The sequence below is a fragment of the Vulpes vulpes genome, chromosome 5, assembly GCF_048418805.1.
Source record: "Vulpes vulpes isolate BD-2025 chromosome 5, VulVul3, whole genome shotgun sequence".
NCBI lineage: Eukaryota > Metazoa > Chordata > Mammalia > Carnivora > Canidae > Vulpes > Vulpes vulpes.
The window spans coordinates 17,265,565-17,287,428 of NC_132784.1; the positions used below are offsets into that span (position 1 = coordinate 17,265,565).

At 44.9% G+C, this 21,864-nt stretch overlaps 1 protein-coding gene across 5 annotated transcripts in view; it reads left to right on the plus strand.

Annotated features, from left to right (window-relative positions):
• MGAT5 (alpha-1,6-mannosylglycoprotein 6-beta-N-acetylglucosaminyltransferase) overlaps positions 1-21,864 on the plus strand; it is a 333,678-nt gene that overhangs the window by 228,830 nt on the left and 82,984 nt on the right. For all 5 annotated transcript variants that reach the window (XM_072757610.1, XM_072757608.1, XM_072757609.1 and 2 more), the window contains one exon: positions 12,990-13,123. In XM_072757610.1, the coding sequence (XP_072613711.1) occupies positions 12,990-13,123 (134 nt within the window). The remainder of the gene's footprint in view (positions 1-12,989; positions 13,124-21,864) is intronic.

The following is a 21,864-nucleotide window of genomic DNA, read 5'->3' on the forward strand; positions in this document are numbered from 1 at the left end:
ACACAGATTAATTCCTATTAACCTGGGAAGGAGATGAATTTCCTAACTGATTCAGAATTCAGCAGGAATCTGGGGAGGAAACGGGTACATTTGACTGCCTTTAAAAAAAATAAAAAATAAAAATAAAAAAAATATGGTGAAAACATAAGCAAAATTCTATCTTGATGGGTTAGTATCCTTTAATATATAAAGAGCTTCTAAAGACTGAAAGAAAAGTTTCATAATCCAATAGGAAAATGGGCAAAGGCCATTATTCATTTTGAGGAAAAAGAAGCTTATTGCCCCAAACATTTGAAAACATATTACCCTCATTCACCATAAAGAGAAATGCATATTTTAACTGCACCAAGATACCATGTCCCAAACATCAGGCTCACCAGGATCCAGAAGTTAGTAGCATAGCTATTCCAATGCTGAGGATCTGTCCATCTTTTCCTGCCCTACTAGTGAGAGCATAGCATGGTACTAACAGGGGGAAGCATATTTGTCACGATCTAGCAAAACTATCAGCACATCTTCCCTTTGACTGAGCAGATCATATCTAAGAGTTTCTCCCAAAGATAAGTGAGCAGAAATAAAATATGATGCGTGCACAGGTGATTTGTTGTGACACTGTTCGTAATAGGCAAAGACTGAAAATAACCCAGATGGTCATGATAGGGAACTGAGTGAATAACATGGTCTGCTGACAGAGGGAAGTACTTTGAAACTGGGAAGAACAGTGAGGACAGTCCACACAGCTCTGAGGGAGATGACTGGGGTACATTCAAGTAATGAAACCAGAATGCAGGGCATCTCGTCAACGTACTCCGTTTTGCATAAGAAGACAGTGTGTGTGTACGTTAGTATATATGAATTTTCCTGTATTTTCAAAAGAAAAAGTGTAAGGTTAAATAACAAGCTGATGAAAGTGACTATCTCTGGAGGAAAGGTCTGCAGGATCAGGGACAGAAAGTAGATGTCCCTTTAATGCACCATATTTTGGACTAGGAATCATGTAAATGTTTTACGTAATTTAAGAGAGAGAGAGAGATGGAGACATTGAGAGAGAAAGCATTCACTTACAACTGAAAACAAATTGAAAAAATGGAATAGGCCTAGTGCTCTATCAGATTAATATGACTATCCCACATAGAGAAAATAATTACTTGGAGTGACTTTAAAACTCCCTCTTTGGACCATACATTCACAAGAGGAAATATTTGCACTGTTATTTGAAACTATTAGAGGCATACTGTAGGAGCCAAGATTTTCTTTTTTTTTTTTTTTTTTTAAGATTTTATTTATTTATTCATGAGAAACAGAGAGAGAGAGAGGCACAGAGACACAGGCAGAGGGAGAAGCAGGCTCCATGCAGGGAGCCCAACATAGGACTTGATCCTGGGTCTCCAGGATCACACCCTGGGCCAAAGGCAGCACTAAACCCCTGGGCCACCCGGGCTGCCCAAGATTTTCAGTATACAAGAAGGTGGGTAGTATTTAAAGAATTTAAATAAAGACTGTATGATCCTCGGCTCAAGGAGGGCATATCAATGTCAACGTACATTTCTCTTTAAAAAATAAATGTTTCCTAGCTCTGTACTTTGAAAAGGATCAAAAGTAAAGACGGCCCGTAGCAAGGAGTATCCTTGGCACTTAGATTGGGAACCTTTTAAATATCTTTCCCTCTCCAAGGAACCTCCTGCTCGGTTAAATAGCCAATTCCAGGTCTAGGGCAGGAAATGTCCACAAAGGGATATCTCTACATGCCAGAAAGCAAGGAAGCTAAGGAAGACCCCTGGAGTGGAGTCAGAAGGACTGAAGAACCAAAGACGGGGTGGTCTGAGAATCAGGAAGAAGAAAAGCTATAGTGGATTACAGTCACATCAGTGACAGGCACTCCAGGAGTCCAGATGATCCTCCAAACAGGAAAAGCCCACAAAGTCCATCAATCCCCCCTTTGCTAGTTGCTAGGACACCACTTCATTACTCTGAAAAATAAAGGGAAAGAATCCAGCTTTGATCCTGCCTTTCTAGGCCAAGTTGTATTTGAAGATAATCAGAAAGTTGATGAAAGAAATTTGTTAATCATGAAGAAATCACAGCTAATAAATGCCAAAGGAATGAAGAATGAGAAAATCAGCATTTTAGTACTGGAACAAGGCAGGAATCATCCATGGTTGCTACAGCCTTCATGTCACAGGTTGATGGAAAACTTTCTCATGGAGGACGCTGCCTTAATTGGAGAAAACACGGACATGAAGAGGACAATTAAGTAGTTCGAGACCTTTGTCCTGTTGCATTGTGTCCAGGCTGGAGAATTGGCACAAAACAGTAACTCCCAAAGCCTGCCCACAGAGAACTTGGGTGCTGCCTTGAGAGGGGGTTCTTTCCTACCTATATGACAAAAGTGTGGGTCTGGCCCAACCCAGTCATCCCCACAGAATCTCCCATTCCCTCACCCTTCGGGTACATGTGGCTATTCCAGTGATCTGAAGGGGGAAGATCGTTGCTTTGAGCGTAAGAAGGAAGTGTCAACTTATATTTATGCATTGTTGATTTTTTTCAAACACAACATATTTACTAGTGTTTCCTGTGTGGGTTGATAGTAATCATTACATACTTGATGTGTAAACGCGCACGTGTATTACAGGTGTACTAGATTGTGTTCTGATGGGGGTGCAAAATGGAAAGTGTAGATCCACAGGAATAGAGTGTTGTACTTGTAGAGCTCTGTCGTCTTCCAGTCCAGCTGTCGTCTGACCAGATTTAGCAGTGTTCCCGCATGTGTGAAGTGCAGAGAGGGTGGGAAAGCTGGTCAGAAAGGGCCCAGCTGGAGGATAAAGAAAGAGAGAAACGCACCATTGCTGATACATCTTTAGGGGCAGTGCCATGGGGTTGTGCTGACCAAAGCATGTTTGCTCTAAAACTTAAATTCAGATTCAACACTTCTCACTTACTGCTTCTATTTCTCCTCTAACTCATCTCCTCACAGAGTTGGTGGAGTTTCTTGCAAGTTGAAAAACCTAATTTTTCTTATCGTTTTGTTCCAGATCTCAGAATTTCACTGCAACCATCCTCTTTGTGTATTCTGTTTGCATTTGGGCATTTTTGTACGTGTCAACATTGACTATTCACGACCCCTCCCTAAGTAGCTTCTATAGGGACCATCCAAGTGGTCAGACAATGCTGAGTCCCTTTGGCTACATCTACTGAGTGATGATTTTTTCCAAGAAGTTGAAAAGTCTGATGGTTCCTGCACTCACCTCCTGTCCACGCTCCAGGTGGCCTTTGGGCTAGGCACTACGGCCATCCTCTTGCCACCAGAGCCAGCTCTTGAAAGCTCGGCTTGGTCTGAGCTATCCCCGCTCAAAGACTGTGGTGCCCTTCTTTTGCCCTCCCCCCAGACACTCCCTAACTTCTCCCTGGCCCTGCCAGACAGCCTGCTGGTCTCTGCAGGTCCTGCTAGAGGCCTCCCCACTCTTGCTCTCTTCACATCACCCTGATAGCAAAATGGTATTCTATTTCTTGAAGGCTCTATTTAAAAGACTTCCTCTATCCTTCCAAATTGAAGAAAAATGTAACCCTATGGCAAAAATAGAGAAAGCCACCTCCTCCCATGGAAAAGGCCCCCATACTCAATACAAGCATTATCGTATTTTTCGTGGGTTTATTTTTACATAGTTGTAAATACATAATAGAATTCCGGATCCCCCCCCTTTTTTTCCCTTCACTTAATAGATAATTTTTTTTCAGGATTCTGCTTTTAAAACTGATTTCTAAGGCTGTTTTATCATCCATCAAGTGATTAGCTCCTCATTTGTACCTATTTTGGGAAACTTCTGTTGCTTCTTGTTGAAAATTAACTGCTTGCTTTTTCTGGGCTTGACAGAGTCTTGGCTTGACCCTACAGGTAGGTGTTATTTCTGTCAGCAGCCTTTGGTCAGCCACCCATACTGCTTTTTATTTTTTTTTTAAGATTTATTTATTAATGAGAGACCCAGAGAAAAGCAGAGACATAGGCAGAGGGAGAAGCAGGCTCCCTGCGAGGAGCCTGATGTGGGACTCGATCCCAGAACCCAGGATTGTGACCTGAGCCAAAGACAGATGCTCGACCACTGAGCCACCCAGGTGCCCCCACCCTACTGCTTTGTCTGAGCCCCTGAAGGTGGTCTCTTCTCTATTTCTCAATTCCCAACAAGGTGTGTTATACCTCAATAAACAAATGCAAGACGTTTGCCCATACTATTTACAAAAAGAGAAAAGGGAAACACTGAAGTCCCTGACTCACCCTTGAGTTAGCCTATGTGGGGATAGCTCTAATGACCTGTTCGACACCCTCTTTCACAACTTCCCCTGGCCTCTGTAAAAACAGCAGTGGTGGTGGTGAACTGTCCTTATCTGATTGTGTTTGCCCCTCCCCTTCGCTGGAGACTGGCTGCACATAGCGGTAGCAGAGATGACCAGACTCCTCCCCACTGGGCTCAGGCAAGTGGTGTCCCAGACTTCTGCTGATGTCCTGTAGTTGGAAAGTTTCAATAACACTCAGCAACCTGCTGTACCACCTCACTTTTCATATAACCATCCTAGAATGTTTCCTGTTCTCTAGACAGCGCCCGTTGCTATTGGTTTGTTTTTAATTAATTAATGAATTAATTCTTTGATGACCTGCAATGTTTTGGCTGTCGTTCACAATCTGAGGACACTGAACAATTTGCCTTCTGGGTGCTCACACTGTCAGGGCTGGGAAGTATTCAGCATTTCTCGGTACAGGTGGAAATTTGGGGCAGAAGAGAAGGGAGCTGTCATAGAGTTGAGTGAAGAACAGGCTGTGGGATTCTGGAGGTGTTAGTTGAGAGCCTTCCCATTTCACCTCCAGCCCCTCTCCGTTCTGTATGCCATCTGGCCTGCCTCATGCTGCTTGGCTCCTCTTGGCTTTTACTCATCTTCCGGGGTGCCATGTCTTCTCTGGCTTGCAGGCCATTATGTGTGTGCTCCTTGGTCTGGAAGCCCCTAGCTAGTTCTCACCCCCGACACACACACCCTTGCTCATCCTTCAGGGAGATGTTCTGTCCTCCAGAATCCTCCCTTCCCTGAGTGAGATGCTCCTGTTCTATGACTCTTAACCTGTATTCCAGTCCTACGAGCCTGGTCACTGCTGAGTCCTCCATACCTGAAGCGTTAACATCATTGGTGATAAGTATTTGTTGAATAAATGAAAAAAGAGCAAAAAGACCCCATTTTCCCCAACTACAGAATGGGGCTAATTAAAACATAAGTCAGATCATGACACTCCCGTGCTCACAGTGCCACAGCATTTCACTGTAGGGAAAGACCAGTCATCCCCGTGGCCTAAAGGCACCAATACTTGTCTGGCCTCATCTCTTACTACACATCTTCATGCTCACTGCTCTCTAGTCCCATACCTGTTTCTTAGGTGAGTCAGGCACACTGCTGCCCCAGGACCTTTGCATTGTTATTCCATCTCCCAGACATTCTTCCCTTTAGACGTCTATGTCTCTTTCTTCAGGTTTTTTGGGGGGTTTTAGCGTCTTTTTAAAAAAGATTTATTTATTTTAGTGAGAGAGTGTGTGTGTACACAGGTGGGTTGGGGGTAGGAGCAGAGGAAGAGGGACCGAGAATCCCAAGCAGACTCCCCGCTGAGCATGAAACCGGATGCATGGCTTAATCGCACAACCCCGAGATCATGACCTGAGCTGAAATCAGTCATGGCCTATTTTCCTTTCATGCAAACGATAAACTTGTTGGCTTCAGTTAAGGATCACTCCCACGCATGATTTTATTTTTAGGGCCTGACAAGCAAAGGAGCTATTTGTGATTCAAACTGCCTTTTTGGCCTTTGACTTCGATCAGTAGGACTCTTGCCTTTTACTTCTGTGCAGACCAGTGAGTGATGGGATCAGCCTTACAGTTCCTTTATCTGAGTCTCAGGCTTCAGGAGTGATGTTCTTCTGAGGAGTCCATTCCCTCCTAAATTGCTTTTTGACACTTGAGAAATTTACTCCATTGTGCCTTTTGTCAACAGTGCAGGCTCTCATCTTTTCAGCCCAGCTGTACGTGATCGTTTCCCTACCTTGCATCCTGACCTCTTCTCTCTCTCTTTCTCTCTCTCTCTCTCTCTGCTCATCATCATCACCATCTGAAAAACTTGAGTTTGGGTAAAATTTGAAGTATAACATCACTGGCTCTAGTTTTTAAAGCCAGATAGCTTCCCGTGTGATGTGACTGTATCTGTCAATAAAGTTCTTTCTATCATGCCAGTTACGTCATCAGAGTCAGCATCAACATCCTGAATATGATCATAGCCAATATCCTTCCCTGCTTTAACAAAGTTTTCAATTTGCAAAAAGGGTGAAAGAAATGTCTAATAGAACCCCACAGCCTAAACTCTGCAAATAAGTTTCCTTTCTTTGCTCTGTGACCTCTGAATCCATATGTCTATCTACTCATCAAGTCATCATTCCTAATTTTTTTGATGCATAAAAAAAACCATCAAAGTTCAGCATATCTTAACTACAGTTCAGGGTTGGTCACCAAAGTAGTTGGTTTTGTTTGTCTGTAACATTGAGTTATTTTACTGTTGGTCTCCTCAGATGAATATAAGCTCAGTGAAGGGAGCTTCATTCATGAAAGCTTTATTCACTCTTCAGCTCTTCCCAAGTTGTTTTCTGGCTCATAGTAAGTGCTTAATAAAAGTGCTACTGTTGAATTAGGACTTAGGAACCCATGATGTGGGAATTTTACCACTCTGCATCACTGGTTTGTTTCCCTTCTTCCCACCTTCAGCTCTGTGACCTAGATTAAAAGATATATTAATTTACCAATTAAATATTTATTGAACACCTGTCACTTAGTATGAATGAGCTAGTTTCCAGAATAGAGTGATGAGCTGCCTTGGTTAATGATTCATCCCATGAATCAGGCTTTAGTTTTGGAACTTTGGTGCAAAAAGCCTGATGCTGGGAGTAGTTTAGGCATGGCCTCTGCTGCTTGGTAATGTAGATCTACCTATAGAGTCAATCACAGCAGTTAATTAAGTATTTCCCATTGACTTAGTCATGCATGCAAAAAATATTTGCTGAATTTCCTACTATGCTCTAGGAGACGGCATAAAACATGGTTCAGCCTCAAATAACATATAGTCTGCCATCAAGATAACAATGTGTGAAAGGAACTGTAACTCTTCACGATCTAAGAGGAGGGCTACTTATCTCAGTGTTGGAAAGTTAAGGAATCCCTCAACCAGGAGGTGAAGTGAACTGTGCCTTCAAGGGAGGAGGAGGTGAGATAAGCCAGACATGTGCCAGCACAAGAGAAGATGGGAAATCTGCATTGCAAACCCCAAGTAGGCCGTCATGGAGAGCAGCGATATCAGAGGGTGACTTGAAATGTAGCTAGAATGACAGGTAGGCTGGCCAGTGCTTCATCCTGAAGGAGGTAAAGATTTTCAGCCAGAAACTGCCATGGTTATGTTTGTTGCAAAGAATGCCCTGTCAGGCAGTACAGAGGATGTGCCGGAGTAGGGAATAGGGAAGGAGGAAGGGCAAGGCTGAAGGTACGAGAAATCCATTGCTGATGTAACGAGAATGAGGTGGTCTATAGTACTAGTTGATTTCAATAGTCAAGAATCGGAGATGTCCTAAATGTCTTGTAAGGGTGTTTTGGTCAGGATTTCTGTCTTGTTGACTTGGTCACAAGGATTTGTTGGTTCTTGTCCTTGGGAGTTGTTGAAACCAGTTTTAAGTTGAGCTGGATTTGGGCTTGGAGGATATCTTTATTTTTCCCTATCTTGGCTTTGCATTTCTCTGGATTGGCTTCCTTCTCTCATGGGCGCACAGATGACCTCTGCAGCTCTAGATTTTACCCTGCCTGGTTGGTGATTGTAGCAGAGACACCCTGACTTCAAAAGTAGCTCTGACTAGTGTTGGAGCAGCTGTGGTTGGCAGGACTTGCATCATACCCCCATCTTTCAAATGAGCCATGGTCAAGCAATGTCTTCTGTATTATGTGCCCAGCCTTGGAGGCTGGGGAGTGGAGGCAGCCCACAAGTCAGGACTGGGTCAGAAACCCATCACCTGAAGGAGATAATTGCATGGCCTCGGAGAAGTGTGGTTCCATAAAGCAGTGCTGGCAGACCAGAACCATGGGGTTCCATCCCAGCTCATGGAAAGAGTTCATGCACTAGAATACTATACTAATTTAACAAGCAGTGATGAGCTGTGGGTATTAACCCACAAAGATGCCTGTGGCACATTTGTAAGTGAAAAATGTTTACAAAAAAGTAGGTATAATAGGATCCAGTTTTGATTTGAGTATAAAAAAAAAAATCCATGGGTGCCTGGGTGTCTTAGTCAGGTAAGCATCTGACTCTTGATTTCAGCTCAGGACATGATCTTGGGGTCCTGGAATCAAGCCCCGCATTGGGGTCCATGCTTAGCAGGGAGTCTGCTTGAGGACTCTCTCCCTCTTCTTCTGCCCTTCCTCCTATTCATGTGTGTGCTCTCCCTCCCCCCACTAAAATAAATATATTTTTTTTAAATCCACACAATGGAGATTATTTCTAGGTGATGGATGGTGGTGGATGATATCTTTTTTGCATCTTTTTCTATTGTCTAGAAAAAGTTTTACAGAGGATACATTTCTATTACAATGAGGAAAACCTAAATAAGTAATCGTTTCAATAGGGCAGAAGAAAACTTACCTGTTGTAGAAGTCTTGACAAGAATCGATGAGGCCAGGAGTACCTGGGTGGCTCAGTGGTTGAGCATCTGCCTTCAGCTCAGGTCGTGATCTTGGGATCAAGTCCCACTCAGTCTTCTCCCTCTGCCTGTGTCTCTGCCTCTCTCTCAGTGTCTCTCATGAATAAATAAATAAAGTCTTTAAAAAAAAAAAAAAGAATCGATGAGGCCAGAAGTAAGAAAGGTACAGAGGAGGGAGAGGGTTGAGAGATTTGGGGAAGCTGACATCCTCACGACTGGGTGAGGACTGAGGGAGAAGCCCAGGCTGGCTCTGGGGTTTCTGCCCTTGGTGACCTGCTGGCGTGGGGGTCCCCAACATGGTAGGGCCAGCTGTAGTTAAGGCCAAAAGACCACCTGTTAAAATGAGTATTTGCACTTTTTAGCGCAAGTGTTTGGGACTTAGTGGTGGAAAGACAGACCTCAGAGACTCAGGCACTAAAAGAAGAGTCGATTTCACTGAAGAAAAAAAAAAAAAAAACAACTTTTGAATTACTGCTTGGTAGAAATAGCATGCATCTCATTTATTAAGTATTTAATAAGCTCTGTGAAGACAGAAATCCATCTTGGTGTTGTCATTTCTCAGTACCTAGCATTTAACCTGGTTTTTTAGAAAGAATGCTCTAAAATGGTTGTGGTTGAGTGAATTATTCAAGCCAAACTCCCAGTAGTTCTTAAAAGAAGTTATCACTGTAATCTGCTTAGGAAGCTCATCAAGCTGATTTGTAATCATTTGTAAATAGGTGCTTCCAAAATACTTAAAATATGGCTTTTCTTAAAAAACAAAACAAAAAAGCTTGTCCTGATTTAAGACTGTCAGTGTTTAGCAAATCCCCTTCCGCTTGTCTCCTGTTAAAAAATCAGCTTGGTCCCACGTAAGTTAGCATAAGTCACTCAAGAAACTGAAGTAATCTCATAAACAGTTTCTTTCCCCCTGAGTCTCTCATGTGTATTTTGGTCTACCTTGTAACATTATTTTCCTCTGAAGTATGTTAACCACTGTAGTTCATGGAGCCCAGAAAATAAAATATTTGGACTATGAGGCTATATGTTAGGATGCTCTAAGGAGCTTGGGCCCTGGGACCAGCTGGTCTGGCTCTGAATCCTAGCGTTGCCATTTCCTGGTGTACAGACTGGAGTAGTTTAAGTGCCCCCCCCAACACCCCACCCCGAACTTTCTCATCTCTAAAAACATGGTAAAAGGTTGTCATGAAGATAAAATCAAATGGTCACTATAAACATAGCACTTAGCACAGAACTCCACACATACAGCTCAAATATTAGCCATTTTTTAAAAAAATCACATTTGTTTATCTCCTGGGATGGATTGATTTCCAAAAGTGCAGGATTTCCTGTGTTCCATTTATGATGAAATTCTTAAAGTTTACCTTAACATGTGGATGCCTTCTCTTTGAAACCTTCCCAACACAGGTAAATTTCCAGTTATCATCATCATCAGAGAAAAAGACAAAGCTTGGCCTGTTAGATCATCCCAGAAAGGTCATTTTGGGTGGCATCAGCCTCTCTTTCTGTGGCTTTTGACTTATCATAAGTGATTTTAGGAGCACATATGTCGAGATTAGGGTCTTGAGGGACGATGTCACCAGGCAGATACCCAGCAGCTGGCCAGCTCCTTGGAAGGAAGCCACACCAGGGCCAGTGGTGACTTCTGAATCACCTGTCAGACAGCTGGCAGCTGAGTCACCCTTCCCGACACCTTTGGCCAGTGTCCGTGACAGGTTAGGCATTCCCTGGGCAGACACACGGGGAGGGCATGACCAGTGCTAGTGAAAGGTGGCAGTGCCAGGATTTCCCCCTCAGCCATCCATCGCTTGCAGCTTGTCCTTCCCCCAGCTAACACCTCCAAGGCAGAGAGAGGAGTTGAAATAGAGTTTGCATGAAAACTCAGGGGAAGAGCAGGTATTTGTAATTGTCCATACGGAATCAAAATTGATTTTGTGGGAAGCCCAGGTGGCTCAGCGGTTTAGCACTGCCTTCAGCCCAGGGCGTGATCCTGGAGGCCCCGGGATCGAGTCCCACGTCGGGCTCCCTGCGTGGAGTCTGCTTCTCCCTCTGCCTGTGTCTCTGCCTCTCTCTCTCTCTCTCCTCTCTGTGTATTCTCATGAATAAATAAATAAAATCTTTAAAAAAATTGATTTTTGTGCCAAATTACAGTAGTAAAGCAGTAAAAGCCCACCACTTCTCACAAGGTTTTTTTTGACTAGATCATATGCTTCTTATCCCTCTCACTGTTCAAGCCATGAGCTATAGGAATATTTGACACAAAAATACATGCATATATGAGTTCTTTTCTTTTTCGGGGTTTTGTCAATTTTATTTTTGACTCTACCCTAGCATATTACATTTTTCCCACCTGTGGTGTTGTTTTAGGGGGGAGGATCAAAATTCACCTTCTTAAAGAAGCACTCACGTAGGGATTAAATAACTGAGTTTCAGAAACAATCCTGTAAAGCATGGAGCTTTAGTCACCACATAACATTTTCCAAAGATTTAAAAAAAAAAAAAAAAACGCAGTCTCAAAGTTTAAAGTGTCAGGTTCTATTTCAGAATTTTCACAGTTAACCAAAAGTTCTGCAAAAAAAACTGTTTTTAGCTGCCTTATTGACATTTCGAATGCCCCGGGGGCTGTCTTCCCCTCCCTCCTCCTCCTGCAAAGCCCCTCACCACCACCTCCTCAAAAAGAAAGGAGAAGCAGCCAGTGCCCCCTTGTTGGCAGTAGAATTTATTCACTAATTTACTTTCCAGCCAACTGCAGCCATTGCCTCTGGGCACTTGTTCAAAAACGCAGAAATGAAATAACAGATTGGCCAGACCGAACACAACTCCCCAGTCACAACCCTATTATCTCCTCATTCTGTCACCCCCATTAGGCAGAAGCCCGGGAGACTGGACGGTGATAACACAGTGTTTATGCAGCTCGTTCATGTCCACGCCTTGCGTCTTTCCGCTGGTGTCCCCGGTCCCTCTGCGTGTGGGGCAGAGGGGAGTGAGACCCGGGGCTCGGCTCCCAGGCCTTTGCGCAGGCCTGGCCCTGCCCACCTTAGGGGGCTTCTGTGCAGGCCCCTGCCCGGGAAAGAGCTCCTGCGTCCCGAGGAAACCAGAGTAAGACGAAGGAGCCAACTTGCCCCGTGTGCTTACCACCTACCCGTGAAGGAGTACGGACTAGGACGGGTGAAGCCGCATGTGTGGATTTTCTGAATACCCAGTATCTCTCCATTTAGGTTATTTATAGCTGCTCTATTCAGGTCAGAGTCAAGCAGAGCAGTTGCTTTATTTAATATTGTGGGGCCTCTGCAGGGTCATCTGAAAAACACGTTTCTCTGGACAGAATGAATGTGTAGCAGGGGAAGGTCTCCGTTTCAACTGTAGAGGGTTGTTCTCGGATTGTTGCCTTCTTTGTGAAACTCCTCTTAAAATTATAGGCACAAGAGATAAATGTTTGAGGGGGCCGTGGGGTTGCTTCACACACCCCCCACCTTGACCAACTATTGAAATAGAGAAGTTTTAGAACTCACGTGATGAACAATCCAGACGAAAATGCCTCACTCTTCTAAAATAGTCTACCCCATAGACTAGATACTGCTCCTTGCGGTGGTTGGCTTCTTGGGGTGGCGTACATCCCAGGGAGTTTCACCTTTTATTCTGTCTTCATTTCCTCCATCTGTTCAATGCAGCTCCATAATTACATCTCTCATTAGCAATTCTTAGGAGAGGTGTAGTGTTGGGGTGTTGTTGACTGGTTTTGCCCCCAAGCCCCTCATTACTTGGCTGGCATCAGATCGGATGGTGTGGGGCTGCCAACAACAGCCTCCCCCCGCCGTGAGAACCCTTGATTCAGCCCCGCTCTGGCCATTTGTTGCTCAGACCTGGAGGGCAGCATCTCTGTCAGGAGTTAGTGGCCTTGTGCTGAGCAAACAGGAAGGAGGAGACCCCACAGCAGAATGCTTTTTGGATGGGTACATTTTACTGGGTTGGGGGGTGGGACGGAGGTAGGCAGGATTTCGTGCAGCATTTGGTTCAGGTTAATCCATCCTGGTGAGAATTCTCATGTGAAGGTTCTACTGAGAATGTGTGGGAGGAGGTGGTCCTCCGCCTCCCCCTCCCTGGGTAGGGAAGAACAGGGTAAAACAAAAACATTTAATTATGTGCAAGATGGCTTACATCAAACTTGCAATCGTCGTTTCTTCTTGCTGATTAAATCCTAACTACCCTGTCCTTTCCTTTCCACATCAGCTCATACCCCAGACAACAGCTTTCTGGGATTTGTGGTCGAGCAGCACCTAAACTCCAGTGACATCCACCACATTAACGAAATCAAAAGACAGAACCAGTCCCTTGTGTACGGCAAAGTGGATAGCTTCTGGAAGGTGAGTCAGTCTGTGTGCATGTCGCTCTCTCTGGAAAGAAGCTTGTTGGGTAATTTAATTTAACTTCGATCCAGGGAGTAATCAAGCCAAGTGCCCAGGGCTTAATGGGATCTGCTTAGAAGTAAACAAGACTGTGCTGGGATTTGGTCTTGCAGCATTTGGGTATCTAATAAAGGCGGTACCCACTCGTTCACACAGTGGCTGCACAGCAAAGCCCTTCCCTCTTTGCTGGGAGTGGCACGTTACAGCTTCTTTCACATCCTGTACTTGCTTCTGAAAGCTAAGGCCCCGCGGGGGCTGGATATCTTTCCAGAGCAAGGCATTGCACAGAGAGGCCCTGTGCTAAGTAAGTGAGTCTGCCTATGCCTTATGGGAGATGATGTGTAAAGGCAGCACGCTCTAGGCGCAGCTCCGGGGAGGGCAGTGACCTTTGCGTCCCCTTCGCTGCAGTCAGCAGCATCACTGTGGTCAGGGCTGGACTACCTGTGAAAGGAAAACACCCGCCAGGGCTGACTGCAGGCACTTTGCTCTGGGAGGTCTTGGACTAAAAACATACGTGGCCACAGCCTGTGGCAGGTTTCCCAAAAGCGTTGGACTTTGCAGCCTCCTGGACGATTTCCAGAGTCCGTCTGGGGCAGGTCAGTAGGAGAGGAGCCAGACTGGAGCGTGACCTGTTGACGTGACTTGCAAACCTTTTTCTTTGTATGCCAGTGCCGTAATTCTGATTGAGGGCGTGTTCACGTAGGACTCGGGTCTCCAGGACTTCAAAACATGCCTCTTGCTAAACGTGAAAGTCACCACTTTCCAGACTGATCACAGGTACCGTGGTCTCATGTTGTGCCTCCCTCGTTGAGGAAGTTAGGAATCTGACCGCCGGGTGAGCACACATGATGTCTAGAGTCAAGAACTCCCTGCTGTGGGTTTTCTGACCCCACGTTCAGAAAAGGAAAAGCCATGCTGCCCCCTCTTCAGTTCTACAATGCTAAGGATGCCAAAAGGATAATTCCATCAGCCTCTTTCCAGGGAAGCTGATTTAATTCCAGGTAACTGTCTTTGCTATAAAAGCTAGAATTCTCTCTTCATTGAGTACAGTGATTCTCAGCTGAGGACCATTTCACCTCCAGGGGACACTTGGCAAGTCTGGAGATAATTTCGGTCGCCACAGCTGAGGGAGGGGCCCTTGGCTTCTACTGGGTAGAAGTCAGCGATGCTGCCCAAGGTGCACAGGACAGCCCCCCAGCAAGGATTACCTCGCACAGAGTATCAGCAGTGCCGAAGCTCAGAAAGCTGGGCTGGGAAATAAGATTTATTTCCTGCAGATACTATTTTGCATTTTTTTCTCGCAAATAGAATAAAATCAGTCGAGACTACAGTCTGGTTATTTAGGACGTTCCCATGAATTTATCCATCTTTACTTCCTTTGCGTCAAAACCTACCCCGTGTTGACAGCGTTTTTCAGCTGACTCTCAGCCAAGCAGGTTAAAAAGGACACATTGGGTGTTCTCATTCTCGGCTCAGTTGTGAAGTAAATGAATCATGGCACCTGCTTTAGGAAGATATAGGCTCTTAAAAAAAAAGTCCCTTTCCTCTTCCACACCTGCTCAAAGAAAATAGTTTGCATGTCCATGTGGACTTGACCTTGCAATTATATCACTTCTGTTTTGGAACCAAGTGCAGCTTCCTTTTAGGTGCCTCTGGCAGTTTTTCAGTTTCCCTAGAAAAACAAAATAATAAATTGGTTCTGAGAGTTTTTTGGTCACTTTTTTTTTTTTTTGGATAAAGTAATACCACTAAAAGAATGATTTTCTTAGTGCCAGTCAGAATCCCAGGAATGTTAGCCATGCTAGCCCAAGTGATTTGTGGTGTGCTTTGGAAGTCCCTCTGAAACTCCACGTATGACCCAACCTTCCTCTTACTGTGCATCGTCCAGGTATTAAAAAAAAAAAAAGACTGAGTGGCAGTGTGTCTACATTAGTCTTTGGATGCCAAAATTCTGGAGTGTTTTTTTGGTTTTGTATATCATCTTTGCCCAGTATTCTTTGGTGAGAAAGGCCCCAAAAAGTGAAATCTGTGAAGTTTTTACACAAATTCACATCTCAAACTTCTCAACACAATATAGGATGTGAGAATTGTTAACTTTTAACAAAAGCTTCCTGTGCCTGCAGTATCCAGTGAATGCACAAGGAAGACAGGTGTGCCATAAGTGTGATGCTCCTGCACCCAAATCCCCAGAGTTGCCTTCATCACTGACTTCAGCCAGCAGGAAGTTTTTCTTTTTCTTTTTTTAAAGATTTCATTTATTTATTTATGAGAGAAACACAGAGAGAGGCAGAGACATAAGCAGAGGGAGAATCAGGCTTCCTGCAGGGAGCCCAATGCAGGACTCAATCCCAGGACCCCCAGATCATGACCTGAGCCAAAGGCAGATGCTCAACCACTGAGCCACCCAGGTGTCCCAGCAGGAAATTCTGTATATTGTTTTTCTCATCCCTTGTCCCATTCTCTTACCACCCAGTCTCCTTTGCCTCTAACCTCTTTGGGAAGGGGGAGTGACACTATCCATCCCAGGTGGTTGAGGAATTTAGTGGGGGCATATGGGCAGGCACAGGATTAGAGCTGACCTCCTAGAGAAGGAGAAGCTCTTTCAGATTTTAGAACTCACTGATATTCTGAAGCTATATGCTGTGCCATCAGTCCTGTTGCATGTCCTACCCTCTTCCAAGGGACTCCTCCCAGCTTCTAGGGTGCTTGAGTGGGGATGCCACCACATGTCCCCTTCACCCTTGAATGATTGGTTCAGGGGGCTGTCCTCTGACCCAGGGCAATCCAACTCATTGGTGGTTGGAAGCCATGATTCTGGCTCAGAAATCCAAGCTGGATCAATGAGATTCTTCCCTTAGTGTTGAAAGATAGAAGGACAGTGAGCCATAAGAGACGGAAATCTGAAGGATATGTCCGGAGTTGTGATGAGGCCAAGGCAGAAACTTCCCAGAAAAAAGTTTGCCAACTTCTAAAAATATACCATGTCCCAGGTAAACCAAATCTCTTGGAAGACCCATTTGGCCAACAGTCCCAGGCATGGATCTCGTGAGAGGTCTTTTTATCTTGTGTCCGGGTTCTTGATTATGTTCTGTATGATTGAGGCTGATGGATAAGCAGGGCATGAGAAAATAAAGCATGACTTTACCAAAATCCCTGTTACTCCATGATGAAACCCCAGGCCCTGAGCCTGGCGTATCTTAAAAGATATTCAATTAAGTCTCCCACTTATTGAATTATTAACAGCTGGGTGATAAAAGAGGGCCTCGTATTAGTGTGATGTTAACATTTCTCTGAGCCTCTCACAGCCATCATTTACGGAAGAGCTCACCAATTCCTTCTGAGGTAGCGTGGCCACAACAGCCCTCCTTCACCATCTTGGTTTATAGATGAGGAACTGATTCAGAGGAGTTGGAGGGACTTAGCTAAGGTCCTGCAGCATGTGACATGACAAGTCCAGAGCCAGGATCATGGTTCTGTCCTCTCCCCTCTGGGGCACTTGCCTCCCTGCTGCCACTGCTTGAGGAGCTGCCCTCTGCTCCTACCCTGGAGGGTGATGGTTGCATGGTGAGAGCAGCATTCAGAAGCCAGGCAGCAAGGTCTACGTGAGTGACTTCCATGTGAGCAGGAGTCCTGGGCAAATACTGGCATCACAGGTAAAACATTGCTCCTGGCTGTTCACCACACAAATGGGGAAGTCAGCAACTGCCTTGCAGCTAGCTCAGCAAAGAGTACGTTAACAGGCCTATTTGAGCAATTGAAATTATTGCTAGCTCTGGACCGCAGGGGCCTGGCTTGCCTGAGCCCGAACCTGCTTGGCAGCAAGCAGAATCATCTTGTCTCAACTGACTTTGGAAAGCTTTTTATCCAGACATCAAAGACTGTGTGGTTCTAAAGCATCCCCTAAAAGGACACCTCATCCCATAACCACAGGCCTAAGAAATCGGGCAATAGGCCTTCCAGAAATGTGATGCAGCCTTTCCCTCCCCCTGTCCCTAACTTCCTAGCCTTCTTCTTCTGTTCTCTGTGCCACATCAGTGGCAGCAGCCAGAGTGGCCTTTTTTAAAAATGGAAATTGGATTGTGTTACTCCTTTCCTTAAAACCCTCCAGTGGCTTCATTTTAAACTTTGAGCATCTGACATTTATGGTGAAATCCAGTCTCCATCAGCTGGTTTAGTGACTCTCTGCAGGCCAGCTGCATATGCTGGGCATGCACCTCTCTTGCTCAGCTCCCAGGGCTCTAGCTACACGGATTCCCACACACTGCTCCCTACACTGCTGGCCCCAAACGCTAGCCCCCCAAGGGCCACCCTGACCCACGAGTGCACCACCAGCCAAATGGCACCTCTCCCCATCTCTAGCTCAGCATTTTCTTGCTTTTAGGAAACTTTCATCATTTGTGATCATGTATTTCTTTCTCGGTCAGCCTCTTCTTAATTGTTAGACTCTAAACTCTTTTGAGGGCAGAACTCATTTATTTTGTTTTGTCCAACATGATGCCTGGCACACAGTAGGCTCTCAGTAACTCCTGGCTGAGTGAATCCATCTCCTCTCAATTTCACTTTATCTGGGACTTCTGAGATATGACTTGCAGTATGTTTTGCCTTGGGCGCTGCCCTGTGCTCACTGGTCCCAGGGACACAGGAAGAAGGGACGTGAGGAAAATGATTGGCACTACCTCTGTGCCAATTCTGCAGCACACATAGAGGTCTCAGGAGGTTTTCAACCCCCCTGGTGAAATCAGCAGTGAATCGGCCTGGGAAGAGGATGCCACACAGGAACTCTGGGGACCGGTCTGGAGCCAGCTCTGCTGGCATCTCTGTGATTTGGGGGCCAGCACCTCCAGCCACTCCTTTCTGCACTTGTATACATAAAGGTATTAGGGAAAAGGAATGAATTACTGACCCACACAACATAGCACATCTCAAAATAATGCTGCGTGGAAGAGCCAGTCATAAAGAATGCCTATTTTGTGATTCTGTATCTAAAAAAAATTCTTAAAAATGTATATTAATCCATTGAGGTAGGAAGCAGGTGGGTAGGTGCTTGGGGGGTAGGAGAAAGAGGAGTGAGCATGTCCACTGTGGTTGATCGTGGTGTGATGGGCTCACAGTTTATCTGTATGCCAGCACGTATCAAATTGTGTGCTTGAAATATGGGCAGTTTATTATATGTCAACTATACCTCTATAGGGCTGTTAAAAATAAATCCAAGTTGGCAAACAGTGACCTGTGGGGTAAATCCAGCCTATAGCCTACAAGCTAAAAATGGTTTTTACATTTTGAAAATCCTAAAAAGAAAAGCCAAAAGCTAAAGAATATGTGACCGACCTTGTATATTCCCACAAGGCCTAAAATGTTTGCTGTCTGTTCCTTTATAGAGAAAGTTTGCTAACCCCTGGCTGAGAACTAGAATGATTCCCCTTTGTTCTTTAGATCCCCGGGGACTGGCTACTGTGGGAAGTCAAGGGGCAGCCACAGAGTGGCCCCACCTCCCGCAGCAGCTCTGATTTATCTGTGCCATAGGTTTGGAATTCCCAGTAGAACTTCACTGGGAAAAAGATTTAACTGCTATAAACAACCGAAAACGTTGAAAATCTCTAGACTAGTCGACTTCTGAGATAGAATCCCATTCTAAAAACTATATAATTATCCAGCTCACTAATTTAGTTGACTTGGGCTTAGTTTAAATTAATGCAAAATTGGAAATGGGAGTAGTCTGGAAAAATGCCATCTTATTTTGCAATAGGAATTAGCTGCTCTTAGTATATTGTTTTAATGAACCCCCTGAGACCTTTGTAATTAGATATATTGGAACCCTTGAAACGAACACATTTTTGTAGGTAGGTTAAATCCTGTCCTGTTTGGGTTTTGTTTTTTTTAATATTCTTTTCTCATTTTTCTTGCCAGACTTTTCTTCCCAGATAATGTAGAGATAAACCAGATAAATTTAAACCTACCTTGAGTCAAATTGGCATACATTTTGAAATAAATGAAATTGGAATCAGTTCTATTGAATTTGCTAGAAAATCGAATGTGATCACAGCTCTTGGTTCTAATTCCAACCAGTAAAGTATTCTAAGGCATCTCTGCCTCTCTCCCAGTGTATTACCCCTTGGGAGCAAACGCAAGTAGAAAAGACTTTGTCAGGATCCCTTGGAGACCACATTTGGCAGAGGCAGGAAGCAGGTTGCTTTTCCGTGGGAAGAGGTCTATGTATCTGTGGGATATAAGCCCCTGCAAGGCAGATACGCAGCCATCCTCGGTCACTTGTACACTCAAGGTTGGGGGGTAGGGAACAGAAAAAGGAAACCAAGTGCAAAGAGAAACGTTAGAAACAAATCATTGGCTTTTAAGACTCCAAGGACGAAGATGCAGGGGACTTCAGGATCGTTCAGGTGTAGTGTGGTTGCGTGCTAACTGTAACCAAATCCTGAGTGGTGTCCATTATAAGCACATCAGTGTCTGGTAAGAAAATGAGTGCAGGTTTGAACACTATGTTTGGAGCCCAGGGAAACCGTGGGCAGCCTTTTTCCCTGTCTCGTCAGCCTCGTGGTTTGTTTGGTCTATTGCCTGTTTGAGCAAGCTTTCTGCTATCATCTTAAACCCACTGAGTTTTACTTGTCCATTGGCAGGGAGAACACATTCTCCTTGTACTTCTGTCTCAGCCCGGAAACACTGATTAGAGACAGTCTGGAGCAGTTGGAGGAGCCTGGGTGGAAGAGCAGGAGCCCAGATTCTAATTTCAGCTGTACCGCTCATTGGCCACAGGTCCTTGGAACTCATTTGCCCTTGGGTCTTGTTTTCCTCATCTGTAAAATGAGGCAGAGGACTGGATGTTCTCTTGTTCTGCTCCCTAGAGTTCGATGATTCTATAATCTAAACTCCTTCTTGGCCTTCTCTAATTCCTTCAAGAGCAAGGGCACGGAGAAGATAGCCTACAAGACAACTTTATGGGCCATCAGAAATAGGGCAGAGGGATGATAATTGGGCCAGGCCAAGCACTGAGTCCATAAAACCAACTGTCCGAGGAAAGGATGAGGTTGCTGTGACTTAGCATCCTTGTGTGTAAAAGAGATTTAAGGGATTCACTGACAGTAAACTCATGTGAGTCAACATTGTGAGAAGCTGCCAAGAACTGATAATGGACATTCAGTTGAGGCATAATGTGGAGAATGAAGAGCCAGTAGTTCCCGTCCATTTGAAAACACCTAGCACACTCCAGTCCCTCAACATACTCATGCTCTGAGCATGTTGGGGCACTTCCTTGCTCTGTATTGGTGAGACTGGCAGTGCTAAGAGCATGGACTGAAGGGCTAGACCAGTGGGGCTCCCTTCTGGCTCTACCCTGCTGAGCTGTGTGGTGGCAGGCAAGGGCCTTAGTCTCCCTGTTATCTGTAAAATGAATGGTAGTAATACCTACTTGAGGGTTCCTATGAGGATCACGTGAGTTACTATAAGCTATTTTCTGTTTATACAATACCTGGTTTTCATTTAATGTCTTCTAGTTTTTGCTGTTAGTCATGTTATTATCTAGGCAAATTAGAGCCTTTCGATGGAAAGGAGTAAAACGTGGGGAGACTCAGAGCCAAGCTTTAGGAAGGCTGATGGAAGAAACTGCTATATCTAGCCAAGAAGAAAGGGCTTGATTGAGTTTGGGGGTGGGTGGGCGAAGACTCCAAAGGGGTGGTGAACAAATTAGGAATCAGAAGGGTGGGAAATGGGCTGCTGGTGAACTTGCTGAGCTTTCAGAGAATAATAGAGGAAGTGTAATTCCCCTATCTGCCACCTGGGAAGCCATTAACCCCTTTTCTGTGTCAACTGCAGGGACCTTGGCAAGGCTTTGGGGGAGGTATCACTAATGCCAGGGTGTCCTTGCCCTGCCTGAATAAGACTCAGAGGTTCTGTGTTTGTAGAATGCAAGGGGATAGGGGCAGAAGGAAGAAAAACAGGATGGAACAGTTATTGATGGAAAAGTGAGGAAAAGCTTATTCTGGCACAATCCAGAAAACATGTTGACCAGTTGACTGCTCTTTTGTCAAGGCACAGCTTGATGGTGTAGTAACAGATACAGCCTTGGACCCCCCACACCAGATCTAACTCACAGACGTATTTCTTTAACCAGCACAGTATTTTTCAAATTGGGGAAGTTTTCCATTTGGGAAGGTTCATCTGAAAAGCCAGAACTCCCAGCTTGTCTTGAAAATGCAGATGGTGTGGTAAATTGGACTCTCATGCCTTACGTGCCAAACATTGGCTGGAGCCTAGTGGTGGCTGTCCCGACGTATGGGTTAGGGATTGTTCCAAGGATGACAGTCCTTTCAGGGCCTTCTCTAACCCCAGTGTTTGGTCCTCAAAGGATTTGAGTATTGGATCCTATACTGGGGAAAAAGACATTTTTATCTGGTCCTCTCAGAGAATAGGTTGCCTCTCAAGGGGAGTAAAGTTAGAGAAGAAACTTTGAATGCAACTGTGAATGCCACGCTTCCTCCAGGCCAAATCATCTTTTGAATGGCCCGTTCAGAAGTCTGACAATTTTTGAGGCATGTGTGTGGGCAAAGAGGATGACCAAGCTCTGTTTTTACCTCATGCAGCTCCAGAAAGAACCTCATGTTCTGAAAATCTTTGTCAGACTCTGAGACTTTTCTTCTTTTCAGAGCCCAGCCCATGAGCACTTTTTAGTTGACAGCCCAGCCCTTGTA